This window comes from Heptranchias perlo, chromosome 2 (assembly GCF_035084215.1).
Source record: "Heptranchias perlo isolate sHepPer1 chromosome 2, sHepPer1.hap1, whole genome shotgun sequence".
NCBI classification, from domain to species: domain Eukaryota; kingdom Metazoa; phylum Chordata; class Chondrichthyes; order Hexanchiformes; family Hexanchidae; genus Heptranchias; species Heptranchias perlo.
In genome coordinates, this window is record NC_090326.1 from 73,719,409 (window position 1) to 73,737,711 (window position 18,303).

Sequence of the window (18,303 nt, forward strand, 5' to 3'; positions counted from 1 at the left end):
TGGGAAACTCGGAAGTCGGCGGGTTGGAGCTGGCTTCCAAACCCGCTCTGCATTTCTGCCATTTTCGCAGCCCCTCTGCCCCCAATGCAGCCGCAATTTAAGTTTAAAATTGAGCCCATAGAGTACAAAAGTCTGGAAGTCATGATGAACCTTTTATAAAACATTGGTTTGGCCACAACTGGTGTATTGTGTCCAGTTCTGGGCACCGTGCTTCAGGAAAGATGTGAAGGCCTTAGAAAGGGTGCAGAAGAGATTTACTGGAATGATTCCAGGGATGAGGGACTTTAGTTACGTGGATAGACTGGAGAAGCTGGGATTGTTCTCCTTGGAACAGAGACGATTGCGAGGAGATTCGATAGAGGTATTTAAAATCATGAAGGGTCTGGACAGAGTAGACAGAGAGAAACTGTTCCCATTGGCGGTAGGGTCCAGGACCAGGGGACATAGATTTAAGGTGATCGGCAAATGAACCAAAGGTGACATGAGGAAAAACTTTTTTACACAGCGAGTGGTTAGGATCTGGAATGCACTGCCCGAGGGGGTGGTGGAGGCAGATTCAATCATGGCCTTCAAAAGGGAACTGGTTAAGTACTTGAAAGGAAAAAAATTGCAGGGCTACAGGGAAAGGGCAGGGGAGTGGGACTAGCTGGATTGCTCTTACATAGAGCAGGCGTGGACTCGATGGGCCGAATGACCTCCTTCCGTGCTGTAACCTTTCTATGATTCTATGAACTCACCAAGGTTACTTCGACAGCCCATCCCTCCCCTGCGACCTCTACCACCAGGAAGGACAAGCGCAGCAATGTCAGGGGAACACTGTTATCTCCAAGTTCCCCTCCAAGTCACACACCATCCTGACTTGAGCAGACATCATCTTTCCTCCATTGTCGCTGATTCAATATCCTGGAATTCACTACCTAACACCATTGAGGATGCACCATCATCACAAGCTATTCAAAGAGAAGGCGGACCACCATCTCCTCAGGGCAACTAGGGATGGGCAATAAATACGGCCTTGCCACTGCTGCCCACGCGCCGAGAACAAATATTTTTTAAAATCTTCTATTCTTCACTAGACATCTTTCATCTTGATGAACACAAATTTCACCAAAACAAACAAATAAAAGAAAAACTTCCACAGTATAAGGGTTTGATCAAGATAAACACAAACATAAGAGACATTTTGAAAAGCTAAGCCTGAAGCTGATCTATCTCAGATAATAATCAAGGCATTAAAATCACTGCTTGTAGTAATGCTTGGGAATGATAGGTATTTGATGGTGTGAAGGGTGGGTCTAAAACAATAATCTGAAAGGAATGCTCTGACATAATTTAATCACTAATTTCACTGAATTTCCCTTAAAGGGATACTGGAAGGTGCTGGAGGCTGAGGGTTGTTGTTGAAACACCAGGAAACAGCCTGTCATGTTGAAAGCAGCAAAGTAGTGTTTCCTCTAATTAAAGGACGTCCAGTTTGACACAAAGATTGTAAATGAATTTACTAAAATATCTTGCAGAAAGAGATTAGGTGGTGCAGTGGGTCTTCACATTGCCTTTTCATTTCTGGGATATAGCTTGAATTCAAATTGACTAATAGAATGAAAAAGTTGCCCCTCTCAACTACAAGGTTCCTATGTAAAATGAGTTGGGCAGTTTTAATCTAATTCCCAGTTTTAATCTAGTCCTCAGCAAAACATTGACTATAATAGACCCAAATTTGCAACATCGTCAGGATGAGTCTATGGGAATTGAACAATTCACATTGGTGCGGTGCGGGCTTGCTCTTCTGAGGCTGGGCTTGTGGCATATCGTTGGGTCAGAGTAGAGGAAGTCTGGCCAATGCTATAAGTGTCCTGGAAGTGTTTGATTCTGACACAGGATGCAAAAATTGGAACCGTGTTCCATTCCATAGCACCCTCACCTTAATAACTCAAAAGATTCACCAGAAGTATAAAATATCTTACTGAATAAGAATAAAAACTCTTCTTTTCTTAGAGATTACTGGAAGATAAGGTGACTACAGGACATTATTCTGAAAGGAGAGAAATTGGATAGCGACTGACTATGGCTGTGAAACGGGCAGTGCAGCTACAACGCATGCCCGAAGAGGTCAGCCCAAGGATTCTCCGAAATTAGTCCTTGGACCTTATTACCATGAAACTGGTGAGCAGCAAGCACCAATCAGGCCCACAGCAAAATCGGCCAACTCGAACAGGGTTAGCAGCCCTCAAGTAGGGTCTTTGAAGAGTGAATGAGAAGGGGAGGGGGGGCAAGCATGGGTTGGCAGCAGCCCGCAGTATTGATGCAGAGCACTCTTGACCCTCCTGGCTCCATATTCAGGTAAGTATACAAAAACATTTACTTACCATGTCTTCGGTGGCCCCCAGCAGTCCGTTTAGACTGCTGTAGAGCCTGAAAAACTAGTCGGAGCTTGTGCAGGAGCAAGCTCCGCCTAGTTTTTGACTAATTTCAGAGAGGGGTCTTAAGCAGACATTAGGCCTCTCATTAGTATATGCAAGGGGCCTAACGCCTGTTTCAAGCAGCTGCCAGGGACTTTTTCAGCTCTCCATTTTCTTCCACTGGATCTGCCTTTTCCCCCAAAGTGCTCACTAATGTATGAACTTTAAAGTACTGTGCTCAGCAGAGTTTTCAATAAAAGCTGCTCACCAGTATCATATTTGTTGACTCAATTGTGATCAAGTGATGTGAATGATCGAGCCTTCCCTTGTTATACTGTGCAGCAGATTCAGTAACCCCACTTCTTTTTTTGTGTATAAACCAACTATTGTTATTTTTGGATCTTATTGGCCTGGATCTCCAGTCCTAAAACTCAGCTGGAGCCCTATGTGAGAGTGCCGTATACTTCAGGCAGAACCCTGGGCAACGCCCCACAAAACATTCCATTTGATTAGCACATCAGCACAGGGATTTGAATCAGTCCCTTTACCCAAAGAATAAAACTGTTTATAAGTTAGTGTTTGAATCTACACCAAAATTAGCTTTTCATGCTTCAATGCCTTGTGCTTTATTATAATAAGTGCACGCAAAGAAGGAAATTCTCTCCAGACTGTTAAATTGAGGTTGTGGAATATATGCCCAGGTAATAGAAATCTGTGGACATTTTTTGTGAAATCTGATGAATGTTGTGTCCCTATTCTTAGCAGTAAGAATTCTACAAATATACATTTATATTTTAAAATAACAATAAAATGAAGCAATATGCAAACATTTAGGACTCATTAAACATGAAAGCTTTAAAGAGACATCAAATAGTTTCATTTTCTATCAATTCACTCGTCAGCAGCTCCAATAAAGACATGTGATTTAATTGGTGCAAGCCCAGCTAGCTGGCAAAAAGAATGATAAAGAAATTACAACATGCAAACAAGCTGTTCGGCCCAGCCAGTTCATGTTGGTGTTTATCCTCCACACAAGCAATAGTCTTAATTCCGTGTGCCCGACCTGTTCCCATATCCCTTTATATCCCTTTAGTCCTATTCTTAAATGTTGATATGGGGGTATATTTTCAACCTGTCACCCGGGTGCGAGGCTGGCATTGTGGATCGGCCGTCCGTTATAGAAACGGCCCGATTTTCATTTCCACTGAAGTCAATGGAAGTGTAAATTGGATGGTTTCTATAACCGGCAGCTGATCCACAATACCAGTTTTACATCAGGGCAGCAGGTTGAAAATCCAGCCCATGGTCTCTGCTTCAATCACTAACTGCAATATTGGCAGGTAACTAACATTCTATTCTCACCTAATTTGTTCAGACAGGGCAAACGACCATTTTGAGAGATATGGCAGATGTTTAGTTCAGCTTACCAGGGCGTGGCACGAAACCCATTTTCAGATGGTGAAAAGGATCCATTTCTATTGGATCCCTCACAAAATGGCTCCCAGTGGGAAGCATAAAGTTGGAAAATGATCCTTTTTATGTATAAATATATACATGAACAACTAATTCCATCTGAAATGCTAGTTAATACTTAAAATCTTGGTACGTACATGAGAATTACTACTTAATCTGGGGAAAGAGCTTCAGAAGTCTGCACCACCATTATTCCTCTTAATCTTTCTGTTCTTAACCATAGTAAGACACCAAGTGTGACTGCTAATAGGTGGTTATTCTTTTCCTGCTGAGAAGCCCACACACCAAGATGTTCTGAAATAATTTGAGCATGGGACAGTTTGTTAGGTGAATCTTGGGAGCTCCTGGGTGAACTTAACTGTCTCGATGGTAGAGTCAGTGACAGGGCTACTGAACTCACCCCATATATCAATGTCTAAGATCACACAGTGTTCTCAGCTGGTTTTGACAAGATAGGGAGGTGCAAAATCCTAAGGTCAATGACAGACAATATTGTGCTGACACAGAATAAATCTTTTTAATGAATGTGTACCTACCAAGATGTCCAGGCAGGCAGCTTTGAGCAGAGTGATCTGATCTGCAATGGTCAAGCTCGTGAAGCCGGGCAGTCGTTTAGCAAATTCCACTATTTTGATAATGCACTTTGTGGCAAGTTCACTGAATTTGTCCCACAAACCCAGGTCAAGCCGTACCCGGTGGTCAGCACTGGAATTCTGTAATCAACAAGATCACTGGATGTATAATCACTGTCAATAAAAAATGCAGTTACAAAGCATGTGACACGCGTAGTACAGTGGAGCTCACTGAATGATCCAATCCCTGTGCAGATCAGCATTTAAGCTCTACAAATCAGTTATTTTATAAGTTGCATCACTCATGTCATACAATCCAATTAAGATTTAATTTTTGCCCATTTTAATACAGCTCCACTCTATTACCTTTAATAAAATATATATTTTTAAACAAACACTCCAGGCTGTGATTTCAGAGTTTTATTAAGCACTACTAGTAAGTAATCAGCAAAGTTCCCCATAAGTTTAATTCCATAGAGGTAATTTTCCAAACGTGCATTGATGGCAGAGAACCTCAACTGCAGGCTGCGCATATCCAAAAATATGGGGGCTCGCTGCCTTGGGTTTTCAATATTCACCACTGGCAGGTGTGATTCCCTGCTGTGAGTATGCACTTGGAAAATTACCCCCATGAAATTTAACACACTGGATGAAAAAATATGGGACGTAAGTTTACAGTGAATGGAACTGAATTAGCACTGAGAGATTTAGAAAAGCCCTGAGAGTAACAGTAGACACATCACTTTAACTGCCTAACAGGAAATCGAGGGTGCATTTCCCACAATTTTCAGCCCATTTTCCAATATGTGCTCCAGACAGACAAAGCTCCAAGCCTATAATATGCATTTGAAAAGTCAGTCCTAAGGGACAAAGCAATTAAAAAAGCTAATAGAACGCTAGGATATTTAGGCACAAGTCTGCTGAAGTTGCTCTAAGGCTTTGCACTGATCAGTCCACATTTACAATACTATATTCAGTTTTGGTTACAATTACATAGAATCTACAGCACAGAAACAGGCCATTCGGCCGAACTGTTCTATGCCGGCATTTATGCTCCACATGAGCCTCTTCCCACCCCTCTTCATCTAACCCTATCAGCATATCCTTCTATTCCTTTATCCCTCATGTGCGTATCTAGCTTCCCCTTAAATGAACCTACGCTATTTGCCTCAACTACTCCTGGTGGTAGCGAGTTCCACATTTTTTGGGTAAAGAAGTTTCTCCCATACAACAAGCAAAGCTGCATGTGCAATAAAAAGTGTACAGAAAAGAGCAACATGAGTAATCCCAAGCACAACGGGAATGAGCTATGAGGAAGGACTAGAGAATCTTAGGGGGTGAATTTTCATGGGGAGAAACAAAGGAGGAGGAGTAGGAGAACCCCACAGAAATTCACCCCCTTAAGCTTTACAGCCAAGAATGAAAGTGGTTAAGAGGGGCCCTCATAAAATATATAAAGTATTAAAAATTAAAGATAAGGTAAACTCAAGTTACTATTTCAAATTACACCAAAAAAGTAGGATCAGAAGACATAAATGAAACTGATGAAAATTTAACTTAGTACAGATACCAGAAAAAATGTTCTTTACTCAATAAGTGATAAATATTTGAAATAATCTACCAAGCAAGGTAGTAGAGGTAAAGCATTTATTTAGTCAAACTAAAAGAAGGGAGTTAATGGACTAGAAAAATCAGCTTTGTAGGCCAAATGGACTTTTCTCAACACTGACATCTTATATGTACATGTAATTACTTCCTGCCGATCGCTCAATATAGCAGCCACAATTTTAGTTGACTTTTTTAAGGCGAGGTCTTCCTCTGCCATGCTGAAAAGGCAAATGGGCAGCTGGTCTGCTCTAGACCATTGGGGAACTCTCCCGGCAATTTGCCCTACCTCCATAAAGGAAGGCACCTGGCTTCTAATCAGCTGCCCCTCACAGTAATGGGATGTCAATGGTACGGGACCTTGTGGTTGAAACTCATGACCCACTACTCCCTCACCGCATATGTTGTTGCTTCAGGATAGCACAGAACCGCACTGTCTAGTTTTATTTCAGTTTTACAATAAGATGCAGCTAACTGACACGTATTCTGTACCATGCAAGTCACTATTATATATTTGTATGCTTAAAATAAAATTGTTGGGGGAATTGAGAGGCGAGGTGGGTTAGACAATAGGACAGCGGGTGACCCATAACCTTCTGTCTCAGAAGCGGGCGGGAATGGTACCACTGGGCCAAAGCTCACTCCCCATCCCTCAATTAATTGGTCCATAATTCTCTCTATGTAAGTAAGCAGTGTCATAGGGACCAAGTACGACATTTTACTCGTGTCCATTTTGTCCTCTAAAATTAGCAAAGAGTTTTGACCTCATAACTTTTTGAAACCTTAAAGCATCAGTCATGCTTTTACTGCATAAATTATGGAAACTTTGCCAGTGGAAAGTTCAACTGTACACTCACACCACTCACACAAGCGCAGGGTTTCCTCTAGGTGAATGTCAACTCCCTTTTTTTATATATTCGTTCATTGTATGTGGGCATCGCTGGCAAGGCCAGCATTTATTGCCCATCCCTAATGTCCCTTGAGAAGGTGGTGATGAGCCACCTTCTTGAACCGCTGCAGTCCGTGTGGTGAAGGTTCTCCCAGAGTGCTGTTAGGTAGGGAGTTCCAGGATTTTGACCCAGCGACAATGAAGGAACGGCGATATATTTCCAAGTCAGGATGGTGTGTGACTTGGAGGGGAACATGCAGGTGGTGTTGCTCCCATGTGCCTGCTGCCCTTGTCCTTCTAGGTAGTAGAGGTCGCGGGTTTGGGAGATGCTGTCGAAGAAGCCTTGGCGAGTTGCTGCAGTGCATCTTGTAGATGGTACACACTGCAGCCACGATGCGCTGGTTGCTTTTTATGGTATACATTAACGATTTGGACTGAAACGTAGGGGGCATGATTAAGAAATTTGCGGATGACACAAAGATTGACCGTGTGGTTGATAGTGAGGAGGAAAGCTGTAGAGTGCAGGAAGGTATCAATGGACTGGTCAGATGGGCAGACAAGTGGCAAATGGAGTTCAATCCGGAGAAGTGTGAGGTGATGCATTTGGGGAGGGCAAACAAGGCAAGGGAATACACAATAAATGGGAGGATGCTGAGAGGTGTAGAAGAAGTGAGGGACCTTGGAGTGCATGTCCACAGATCCCTGAAGGTAGCAGGACAGGTACATAAGATGGTTAAGAAGGTATACGGAATGCTTTCCTTTATTAACTGAGGCATAGAAAATAAAAGCAGGGATATTATGCTGGAACTGTATAAAACACTAGTTAGGCCACAGCTTGAGTGCTGCGCACAGTTCTGGCCACCACATTACAGGAAGGATGTAATTGCACTAGAGAGGGTGCAGAGGAGATTTACGAGGATGTTGCCAGAACTGGAGAATTTTAGCTATGATGGCAGATTGGATAGGCTGGGGTTGTTTTCCTTGGAACAGAGGAGGCTGAGGGGTGATTTGATTGAGGTGTATAAAATTATGAGGGGCCTAGATAGAATGGATAGGAAGGACCTATTTCCTCAGCAGAGGGGTCAATAACCAGGGGGCATAGATTTAAAGTGATTGGTAGAAGGATTAGAGCGGAAATTAGGAAACTTTTTTTCACCCAGAGGGCGGTGGGGGTCTGGAACTCACTGCCTGAGAGGGTGGTAGAGGCAGAAACCTTCAACTCATTTAAAAAATACCTGGATGTGCACCTGAAGAGCCGTGACCTGCAGGGCTACGGACCAAATGCGGGAATGTGGGATTAGGCTGGGTGGCTCGTTTCCCAGCCGGAGCGGGCACGATGGGCCGAATGGCCTCCTTCTGTGCCGTATATTTTCTCTGATTCTGTGGTTCTATGAATGTTTAGGGTGGGGGATGGGGTGTAGTAGCAATGCCAGAGACAAATGTCCTTGTACTACGGAAAGATGGGGTAGGGTATGTGCTACTTTTTATAGCTATGTGATTTCTTTCTTCCCTTCAAAAAAAAGGCACAGCTTCTGGTAAAACCGTTGGCACTAACACAGGTACAGTGCAAGTCCAAAGCTTTTGCACTGTAGTTGCTCTGGTGATGCTGTCAGCATAATTTCTGGAGAAAACTGCTCTGCTTCTGTGCTATCTTTTATCTTTCTGTTTATGCAGCAAGGTAAGGGTCCATCTGGAATAGGCTCATTAACGGTAATTTACAGAAAATCCAAAAGTACAATGCAACCTAACAGCATAACCATGATCTGGGTTGCAATGAATGCATTCGAATCATTTAAAATGTACTTCACTGGGGGGAAAAAAATGTAACTTCATGATTTTTCTTGCTGCCTGGAAGTCTGTGTGGAGCATGTACAGACAGGAGAAAGGGCTTAATGATCAAATTGAAGATTTTAGAGAATAGCAGCACAAAACAGAACACAGCTTGTTGCAAGGAATAATTTTGTTACAGAACGGTCATCTGGTATGCAGCCTTCTTTCAATTCAATACATATGTAAGTAAAATTTCCCCAAAAGCATAGTTTAACAGTATGGTACAAAGGAGCTGAATTACAACGTCCCCTTTCAACTTGGGTCTTCAGATGATTGTAGGCATTTGTGTTTGTCAAACTCACTACACAATCATTTGAATTTAACAAGTCACAACTCGGGCAATACTGAATGAAGTCCCTTGCTTCACACTACAGTTTACAATTTCAGAAATATAATGTGCTTTAAAAAAAAATCACAAAACGTATTCTCTGAACAACTGTAGTTTCACTCCATTTACATTCATGGATCTGACATGTTTACAACTACAAAAGGCCTCAAATCAGGATAAAGTCAATGACTCAGAACTTCAGAATGTAATGAAGCATTAAGCAGCAGCTATTTTCCCCCTGAAGCACATGTTCTCAACTTGGTCTCAGAAGTGATTAAATAATCACACGTGCATTAAAACCAATACATTTCCCTATATTGGCTTTTCATTTCACAAATGTCTAATCCTGTTTTTTAAAAAATTATGTTTATTTTTATTTGATTCACAGAATATACATGCTTCAATGAGGATACAGGAAATCAATTTCTTCAAAACTAATCTATCAGATGTTCATTTCACTGATATGAGGCACAGATGTATAAACAATAAAATGCTTCAGGTAACTACATTTGTTTCCACTTGCATGCCTATGACCTTTTCCTGAGGTTTTGATATTCAATTCTATGGAACTTTCAGTATCCATTGCTCAGAAGTACATTGTAGGGACCTGCTATCATCTAATGAACAGCTTGGTTAAATCTGTACAATGTGTGACACAGAAACTGGCAGTGGTTCAAATGCAAATTAGATAGATTTCTTTCAGAAAATAACATTTTGTGATACCGTATATGAGTAATTTGAGACATGACATATGGTAAGTGTGGCATTCATGAGAGGAAAAAGGTGACTTTGGACCTATGATTCCCAAAGTTCTCCACCACTGGGGTTTTCCTTGTGTCATGTCTGGGTCTGTTGTAGACTGATTGATAGAGATTGATAGCTATAATTGTAGTCAACAGCTCCATTATCATTGTATCATGCGACTACCAGGATGGTAGAAGGTGAACTAGACGGACCTTGGTCTTTTATCATATAGCAATTCCTATGTTCCTATGTTCATCTGCAGTTGTTTCCCTACAAAAAAAAACTCAGCTTAGCTTCTTCCACACCTGTGCTATTCTCCATGGTCAGGATGATGGCACAGTCTGTCTCATTAGAATTCAGCAACATGAAAAGCTCTCTCTGCCCATTTTTCTTCCTTCCCCAAAACTAATGCAGGTGAGACTGGCTTCCTTACACATAGGAGAGGTCTAACTAAGTCTTTATAATCAACTCAGGTCCACATGTTGAAAGTGCATTGCTCTAATATTGTGGCTATGGGCCACAACTGTACGCAGAACTCCTTCATTCCAGTTCCTGTGACTGGAAATTCTAGGGCAGAAAACAAGCAGATTATCAGCATAGCTAGCATTCTCTGAATGACATAGAACATAGTTAACAGCTGGACATGGAATTTGATTTTAACCTCAGTGGGTACTTGTGACTGTCATTCCCATACAAACATGAGGTTATATTTAACCGCAATAACTCTTTTTAATGTTCTTCTAGTACAGCCTACAATAGCTTGCATTTTACGGGATTTTTCGTTTTACTTCCCTCCTCGTTCTGAATCTGCTGATTTATGCTAGAGGACAGTTCCTGGAGCACTGGCTGTTCTCTGATACTTCACCCAAGTGAAAATTCTTCATGTGTGATCCCAATAGTAAATGCTAACTGGATATTCGACTGTGGCAAGCATCACAGCCTAGCCAATTCTATCCTCACCTGATGTCAACATATGTACTTTCCAGCAGGGGTCACTGAACAACAATCAGGAATGTGAACCCTGGCTGATTTTTCCCTTCCTTAGCCCAGAGACACTGAGGTTAATTGTAGCAATTGATTGATAAATTTTTGTTAGGTAAGGGCATTAGGGGTTGGGGAACCAAAGCAGATAGATGGAGTTAAGGTACAGATCAACCGTGATCTAAATGAATGGCAGAACAGGCTCGAGGGGCTGAATGTTATAAATGGATAGCCATGTGGTGAAGGATAAAATACTGGAGCCTGGTCTTTAGTTGTTTCCAAGCCTTTATTCACAGAGATGCCCCTTACACCCACACACCACACCCCAGATAAGCTCGCCTACAAAACCGATACAAGAAAGTCCCCATTTGATTCCCACCACCTGAATACAATTAACACTCATTGATATGAATCATACAATTAACACTGAATGGCCTACTCCTGTTTATATGTAGCTCTCCTACTGCCAGCCTGGCTGAAACCAGCTAACTCAGCACATTCTGGGAATCGAACATAGGATTTTTCTGGCCTGGTATGGCTCAGTGTTGTACGTTAGTATATAAATATTAGTGCTCAAAACTTTAAAGTAGATAAGGCTGTTTAAAGCTTTACATTTTCTTTATACAAAATGTACCATGTGTGCGCAACAATAAGAACCATCCTTGTTGCATAACTGAGAAGTGATGTACAGGAGCCCAACCCTTGACCAGCAGAGTTTCTGCCTCCTCCTTGTTCTAAGGTCTGGTAGATTTCCAGTTTTTGCTGCTAACAGCAACCACAGTCCTATTTATTTTGGTAGCAAACCACAAAAGATCCCACACTGAGCTATCAGTTTTCAAAAATGCTATTGGCAGAAGTTCAGAGGAACATTTTAAAGGCCACCTGGGGGCAAACAGACTTCAATTTATGTTTAAAAACAAAGCAAAGAACCGCTTTCGCCTATGATGTTATGATTGACATCCAGCAACACTGCCGACATTCACTCACTCACTAACTACACAAACACAAACTAAATCTGTACGTCAGTCAAACGAATTGCTACGGCGGATTTTTTAATGTAATCTAATACATGAAAAATACCACAAGTTTAAACATTTCATTTCTTTTTAAAACTTCAGCTTTGGAAGCATCTCCTCTGTGGCCTCTTAACCAGCACTGTCTGACAGTGAGGTCTAGAGAAAGTAGACCTGCAGATTTTTGGGAACTCCGTGCTTAACTAACAGGAAGAATGCCTACCCGTAGAGGGCACCGGGAACTCAAACTACCAAACATCAGCAACAAATTGGTGCTGTATTTCTTGAAGCATTCTTCAATACCAGTCCTTTGGTTGTTTCAACCATCCCATTTATATAGCATAAGAGTTTCTACAGCAGCTGAATCCTGGATATACGCAGTTGTTTTAAAGTATTACTTTGCTGGGTGGGGCTGGTACCTTCTCCAATGGCAATGAAGGGTCTGAAAAGACCAGAGATAGTGAAACTGCTTTGCTTTTGGGCATCGCACCTCAGGAAGGATATATTATATTGGAGGGGGAGTAGAGCAGATTCCCCAATGATACCAGGGCTTAAAAGGTTAAGTTACGAGGACAGGTTGCATAAACTTGGCCTGTATTCTCTTGAGATTAGAAGGTTGAGGGATGATATAATTGAGGTCTTTAACATGATAAAAGGATTCAATAGGGTAGATACAGAGAAACTATTTCCTCTGGTGGGGCAATTGAGAACAAAAGGGCACAATCTTAAAATTATAGCTAGACTATTCAGAAGCTAAATTAGGAAGCACTTTTTCACACAAAGGGTCGTAGAAATCTAGAACTCTCTTCCCCAAAAGGTTGTGGATACTAGGCCAATTGAAATTTTCAAGATTGAGATAGATAGATTTTTGTTAGGTAAGGTTATCATGGGATATGGAACAAAGATGGGTAAATGGAGTTGAGGTACAGATCAGCTATGATCTAAAGGAATGGCAGAAGAGGCTTGAGGGGCTGAATGACCTACTCCTGTTCCTATTCGAACTTGTGTGTGCAGGCAGGAGCACTTCAGCCGCTTCTGTCTCCAGCAGCACAGTTTACACTGGTTGCTGAGGCAACGTTGCTAGCACAGGTGCCACTGGAAACGACTGGTGCAGGCTGCCTCTGTCAGCAAGAATGCCACTTCATTTAATTATTGAGTTTGCCACTGACTTCGGAAATGCTGTCAATGGTAAATCACTAAGAGTGGCCATTTTGTATCTAATAGGAAATGGTTCAATGCAACAGTAATGAAGCATGTGCCTTATATGTCAGGCATGTTGGACTTCGCTAGAAGATATGTGGTAAACACTATAGCGCCTATTCGTTAAGTAATATGTTTTGTTAAGACCCTTCTAATGCAAAGGATGATGCAGTATGGTGCATTTTTAGGTAGAGTATTGAACTCCCATTTGTATAATCCGGGTTCAAATCCAGGCCTCAACTGTTCTTCCAATCTGATTATCCTTCATGGGACAGTTTAACCAGTTCTTGGCTGAATTACTAGATAAAGTTCCCCTAAAGGCAGAGCGCTCAGCATTCACATTTGCCGAGAAATTTGCTCACACTAACATCCAATTTTCAGGAGTCAGTAGATTAAGGAGTCAAAGTGGAGAAAGATTTACTGCTGATGATCACTGATGATGATCTGTTAGATATTTTTAGCTGCGTCCTATTTACCTAACGTGCTATAACAAATAGCAACGGGAAAACAGTATTGCACCAACTTAAACTGTCAGCTAGTTCAGGAAATTTCCTGTCCTCCTGGACCAACCAGTTTACGCTGAAGTAAGCATTAATAGTAAAATAATAAAGCTACCTGAATATCAAGAATTGCTCTATTAGGGTAATATTAAACTATTCAAGCACAATTTTAATGAACAATAAAAAAATTAAACAATTTAATTCTACTTGGTCTGACTTCCTTTATTCCCCCATTCTTTCTTCTTTGCCATTCTGTTTTTATTTTTTCACTTTAGTTTTTCTTTGTTTTATTGAATTTATTTTTTTCTAATTTTAAAACTAAATTTTAAAATCTTTTCCTTGCTTTGTTTGTTCTTCATCCTAGCTCTCACTGTCAATTCTGGAGTTAAGATCAACTTTTCAAAAGAGCTTTCCATGTTTGACGTTTAAAATATGTTCTACATGGAAGGGGATGTGTCACTGAATAAAGTCAGTGGGAACCCTGAAGCCCAACAGTACACAGATCAGCAAACTCATCCATAGTTCTGAAAAGGTTAGCACTATATTATCCGCCTGGCTAATTTGAATCATTGAGGCTCTTGCTCCAGCATTTAAGTAAGTAAGATGGGCAGTTTAAATATTTTCTGTGTGTGTATATATATATATATATATATATATATGTGTGTGTGTCTACTGTACTTCCTGTCAGCAGATGCATATTGCCAGTGACCAACAGAGTCCTGACTTCCCACCTAGAGGGCAATGCGGGAGCAGAAGGCAGTGAAAAAGGATAAAATATCTTCCTTATGCCTCCAGCTAAAGAATTTGTTGGAGAAGATTGTAGGGATCATTTAAATAGCAGTCAAAATATCATTGGAAAAGATGTACACACAGATGTCCAAATATAATTAAACATTTTAATAGCAGCATTCATAAATCAACTTTTTTTTAAATGTGTTTGTCTTTTTAAGTGCTTGCATGCTTTTATCAAATCAGCTTTGTATTTGTGCTAAGTGTCTGGTTATTTTACTCGTGATAAATAAAAACAGATAACGTTGGAAATACACAGCAGGTTAATCAGCATCTGTAAAGAGAAAAGACAGGTTAAGAAGTTTTGAGTTTCTAAATAGTGGAGGGGAGGAAGACACGAGAGGTCCAATGAAAAACAAAATCAGGCGGTCTGCCGATCCACAAATGGTAGTTTCCCGCCCGTGCCCAAAGTGAAAATTACCGTCCTGTGGGGTCGATTTTGAATTTTGGGTAGGCGACCAGCACAGAGCACCGGCTTATCACCCATTTTGACCACAATTGTGAGACCCCAGCCTCATTTACACTGAACTGGTGAGTTGTGGGGGCACTAAACAGGTACCTGGATACATCTTGGCGGAGGTAGATTGGCCAATGTCAGGCGAGGGAGGCCAGCCGGTGGGGAGAGAGGGGCGGATATGGGGAAGAGTCATGATGGTGGAGGGGACGGGCTCGGGCCTGCATTGGCCCAGATTATTTTTGTGGGGCCCGGAGGAGCACTCTGGGCTTCTTGAGCTCCATCGCCTGTGGAACACGCTTCGATCAATTCTCTCCTAAAATGGCAATCAGGGTCCTATGTACATTATAGGACCCCAATATGCATATTAAAAGCAGCCTACCACTGAAAGAGACAGTCGCTTTGGCCGCCCAGTGGTAGGTCCCAATTAAAGTGCCAGTGATCCGATCGTTAGCGTTGATGGGGCGATAAGTCTACTGACCCCATTTTGAGACAATTACTGCCCTGCTGACTTTGAGAAGTGAAAATTGACCTCTGTGTCTTTTCACACTCTCCTCCCCACTCCCCCCCAACTTTGCACATTCTCCTGTCCTTTCTGTAAGTCTGCATTGACCTTTTGTGTCACCTAACTGTTTTCTACTTTTGTAAACAATTTTACAACACCAAGTTATAGTCCAGCAATTTTATTTTAAATTCACAAGCTTTCAGAGGCTTCCTCCTTCGTCAGGTGAACGATGTGAAAATGAAATCCTCGAAATGAAATCGCATTTATAATTCACAGAACAATGCTTGGTGATTACAGACAGTCTTTTCAACTGCCCGTTGCCAAGGCAATCAGTGTGCAGACAGACAGGTGTTACCTGCCAGGTCTCAGAATATACAAAGCACCAAAAAAAACAACAAACAAAAAAAAAACAGAGATAGAGAGGTAGAAACATAGAAAAGACAGCAACTGACCCGTTATATTAAAAACAGATAACATTTGTTCGCTGGTGGGGTAACGTGTAGCGTGACATGAACCCAAGATCCCGGTTGAGGCCGTCCTCATGGGTGCGGAACTTGGCTATCAATTTCTGCTCGACGATTTTGCGTTGTCGTGTGTCTCGAAGGCCGCCTTGGAGTACGCTTACCCGAAGGTCGGTGGATGAATGTCCATGACTGCTGAAGTGTTCCCCGACTGGGAGGGAACCCTCCTGTTTGGCGATTGTTGCGCGGTGTCCGTTCATCCGTTGTCGCAGCGTCTGCATGGTCTCGCCAATGTACCATGCACTGGGGCATCCTTTCCTGCAACGTATGAGGTAGACAACGTTGGCCGAGTCACAGGAGTATGAACCATGCACCTGGTGGGTGGTGTCCTCTCGTGTGATGGTGGTATCTGTGTCGATGATCTGGCATGTCTTGCAGAGGTTACCGTGGCAGGGTTGTGTGGTGTCGTGGACGCTGTTCTCTTGAAAGCTAGGTAATTTGCTGCGAACGATGGTCTGTTTGAGGTTGGGTGGCTGTTCAAAGGCGAGTAGTGGAGGTGTGGGGATGGCCATAGCGAGGTGTTTGTCCTCATTGATGACATGTTGAAGGCTGCGGAGAACATGGCGTAGTTTCTCCGCTCCGGGGAAGTAGTGGACGACAAAGGGTACTCTGTTGGTTGCGTCCCGTGTTAGTCTCCTGAGGAGGTCTATGCGATTTTTTGCTGTGGCCCGTCGGAACTGTCGATCGATGAGTCGAGCGTCATATCCCGTTCTTACGAGGGCGTCTTTCAGCGTCTGTAGGTGTCCATCGCGTTCCTCCTCATCTGAGCAGACCGCTAAGGCCATCCCCGCACCTCCACTACTCGCCTTTAAACAGCCACCCAACCTCAAACAGACCATCGTTCGCAGCAAATTACCCAGCTTTCAAGAGAACAGCGTCCACGACACCACACAACCCTGCCACGGTAACCTCTGCAAGACATGCCAGATCATCGACACAGATACCACTATCACACGAGAGGACACCACCCACCAGGTGCATGGTTCATACTCCTGTGACTCGGCCAACGTTGTCTACCTCATACGTTGCAGGAAAGGATGCCCCGGAGCATGGTACATTGGCAAGACCATGCAGACACTGCGACAACGGATGAACGGACACCGCGCAACAATCGCCAAACAGGAGGGTTCCCTCCCAGTCGGGGAACACTTCAGCAGTCATGGACATTCATCCACCGACCTTCGGGTAAGCGTACTCCAAGGCGGCCTTCGAGACACACGACAACGCAAAATCGTCGAGCAGAAATTGATAGCCAAGTTCCGCACCCATGAGGACGGCCTCAACCGGGATCTTGGGTTCATGTCACACTGCACGTTACCCCACCAGCGAACAAATGTTATCTGTTTTTAATATAACGGGTCAGTTGCTGTCTTTTCTATGTTTCTACCTCTCTATCTCTGTTTTTTTTTGTTTGTTGTTTTTTTTGGTGCTTTGTATATTCTGAGACCTGGCAGGTAACACCTGTCTGTCTGCACACTGATTGCCTTGGCAACGGGCAGTTGAAAAGACTGTCTGTAATCACCAAGCATTGTTCTGTGAATTATAAATGCGATTTCATTTCGAGGATTTCATTTTCACATCGTTCACCTGACGAAGGAGGAAGCCTCCGAAAGCTTGTGAATTTAAAATAAAATTGCTGGACTATAACTTGGTGTTGTAAAATTGTTTACAATTGTCAACCCCAGTCCATCACCGGCATCTCCACATCATGTTTTCTACTTAGCAGTTTGCAGGTAATTTAACACAGTAACTCGCTCTCTGTGATTGGTGTATCTATTGGTTCTCTCCCCTTCTCCTCTCACCTTTTTCTCTCTATTTTTCTAGCTTTAATGAGGTACCTGATTATCTCAAGTCTGATGAAGGGTACACACCTGAAATGTCATAACCTGTCTTTTCTCTTTACATATGCTGGCTGATCTGCTGTATATTTCCAGAATTTTCTGTTTTTATTTCAGATTTCCAGTATTTACAATTTTTCTTTTCTATTTTACTCGTGGTCGCTGTTTAGTAACTCACACAAATGGGAAGCTCCAACTAAACTAATTCTTTTTTTGATAATGAATTCAGTCGCTGAGGAAAGAAAATAATTTATAATTTTAGTTAAAATCTAGTGCAGTTTTTAATAAACTGAGTCCACAAGCAGTGTTTAAGAGAACATGAACGTGTGTAGGTACAGTTTCAGCTACATCATATCAACAAGAAGCAAACCTAAGAAGAGGAACTCCTTTCTTAAGTTTAGCATTTTAAAATTATTAAGGTGAAATGTTGGTCTGAATGTTATGGACATGTGGACCAGTACAATGGATGGTTGCCAGTAACCTTTTTTAAGCAAACAAAGGACGATGAGAGGAAACCATTTGCTGAAAATCCAAATGTAATTTTTCAACTTATTATGTTAGCATATAATTTTTTTACTGATGTGCAAACAGGACATGCAGAAAATTCAGAGCTTGACCATGTTAAAATGTAACCGTTTTCAGTGAGGAAAGGCCATTTATGA

At 42.1% G+C, this 18,303-nt stretch overlaps 1 protein-coding gene across 3 annotated transcripts in view; it reads right to left on the reverse strand.

Moving 5' to 3' along the window:
- LOC137340467 (retinoic acid receptor beta-like) overlaps positions 1-18,303 on the reverse strand; it is a 193,454-nt gene that overhangs the window by 52,888 nt on the left and 122,263 nt on the right. For all 3 annotated transcript variants that reach the window (XM_068002936.1, XM_068002928.1, XM_068002919.1), the window contains one exon: positions 4,409-4,585. In XM_068002936.1, coding sequence (XP_067859037.1) covers positions 4,409-4,585 — 177 coding nt within the window. The remainder of the gene's footprint in view (positions 1-4,408; positions 4,586-18,303) is intronic.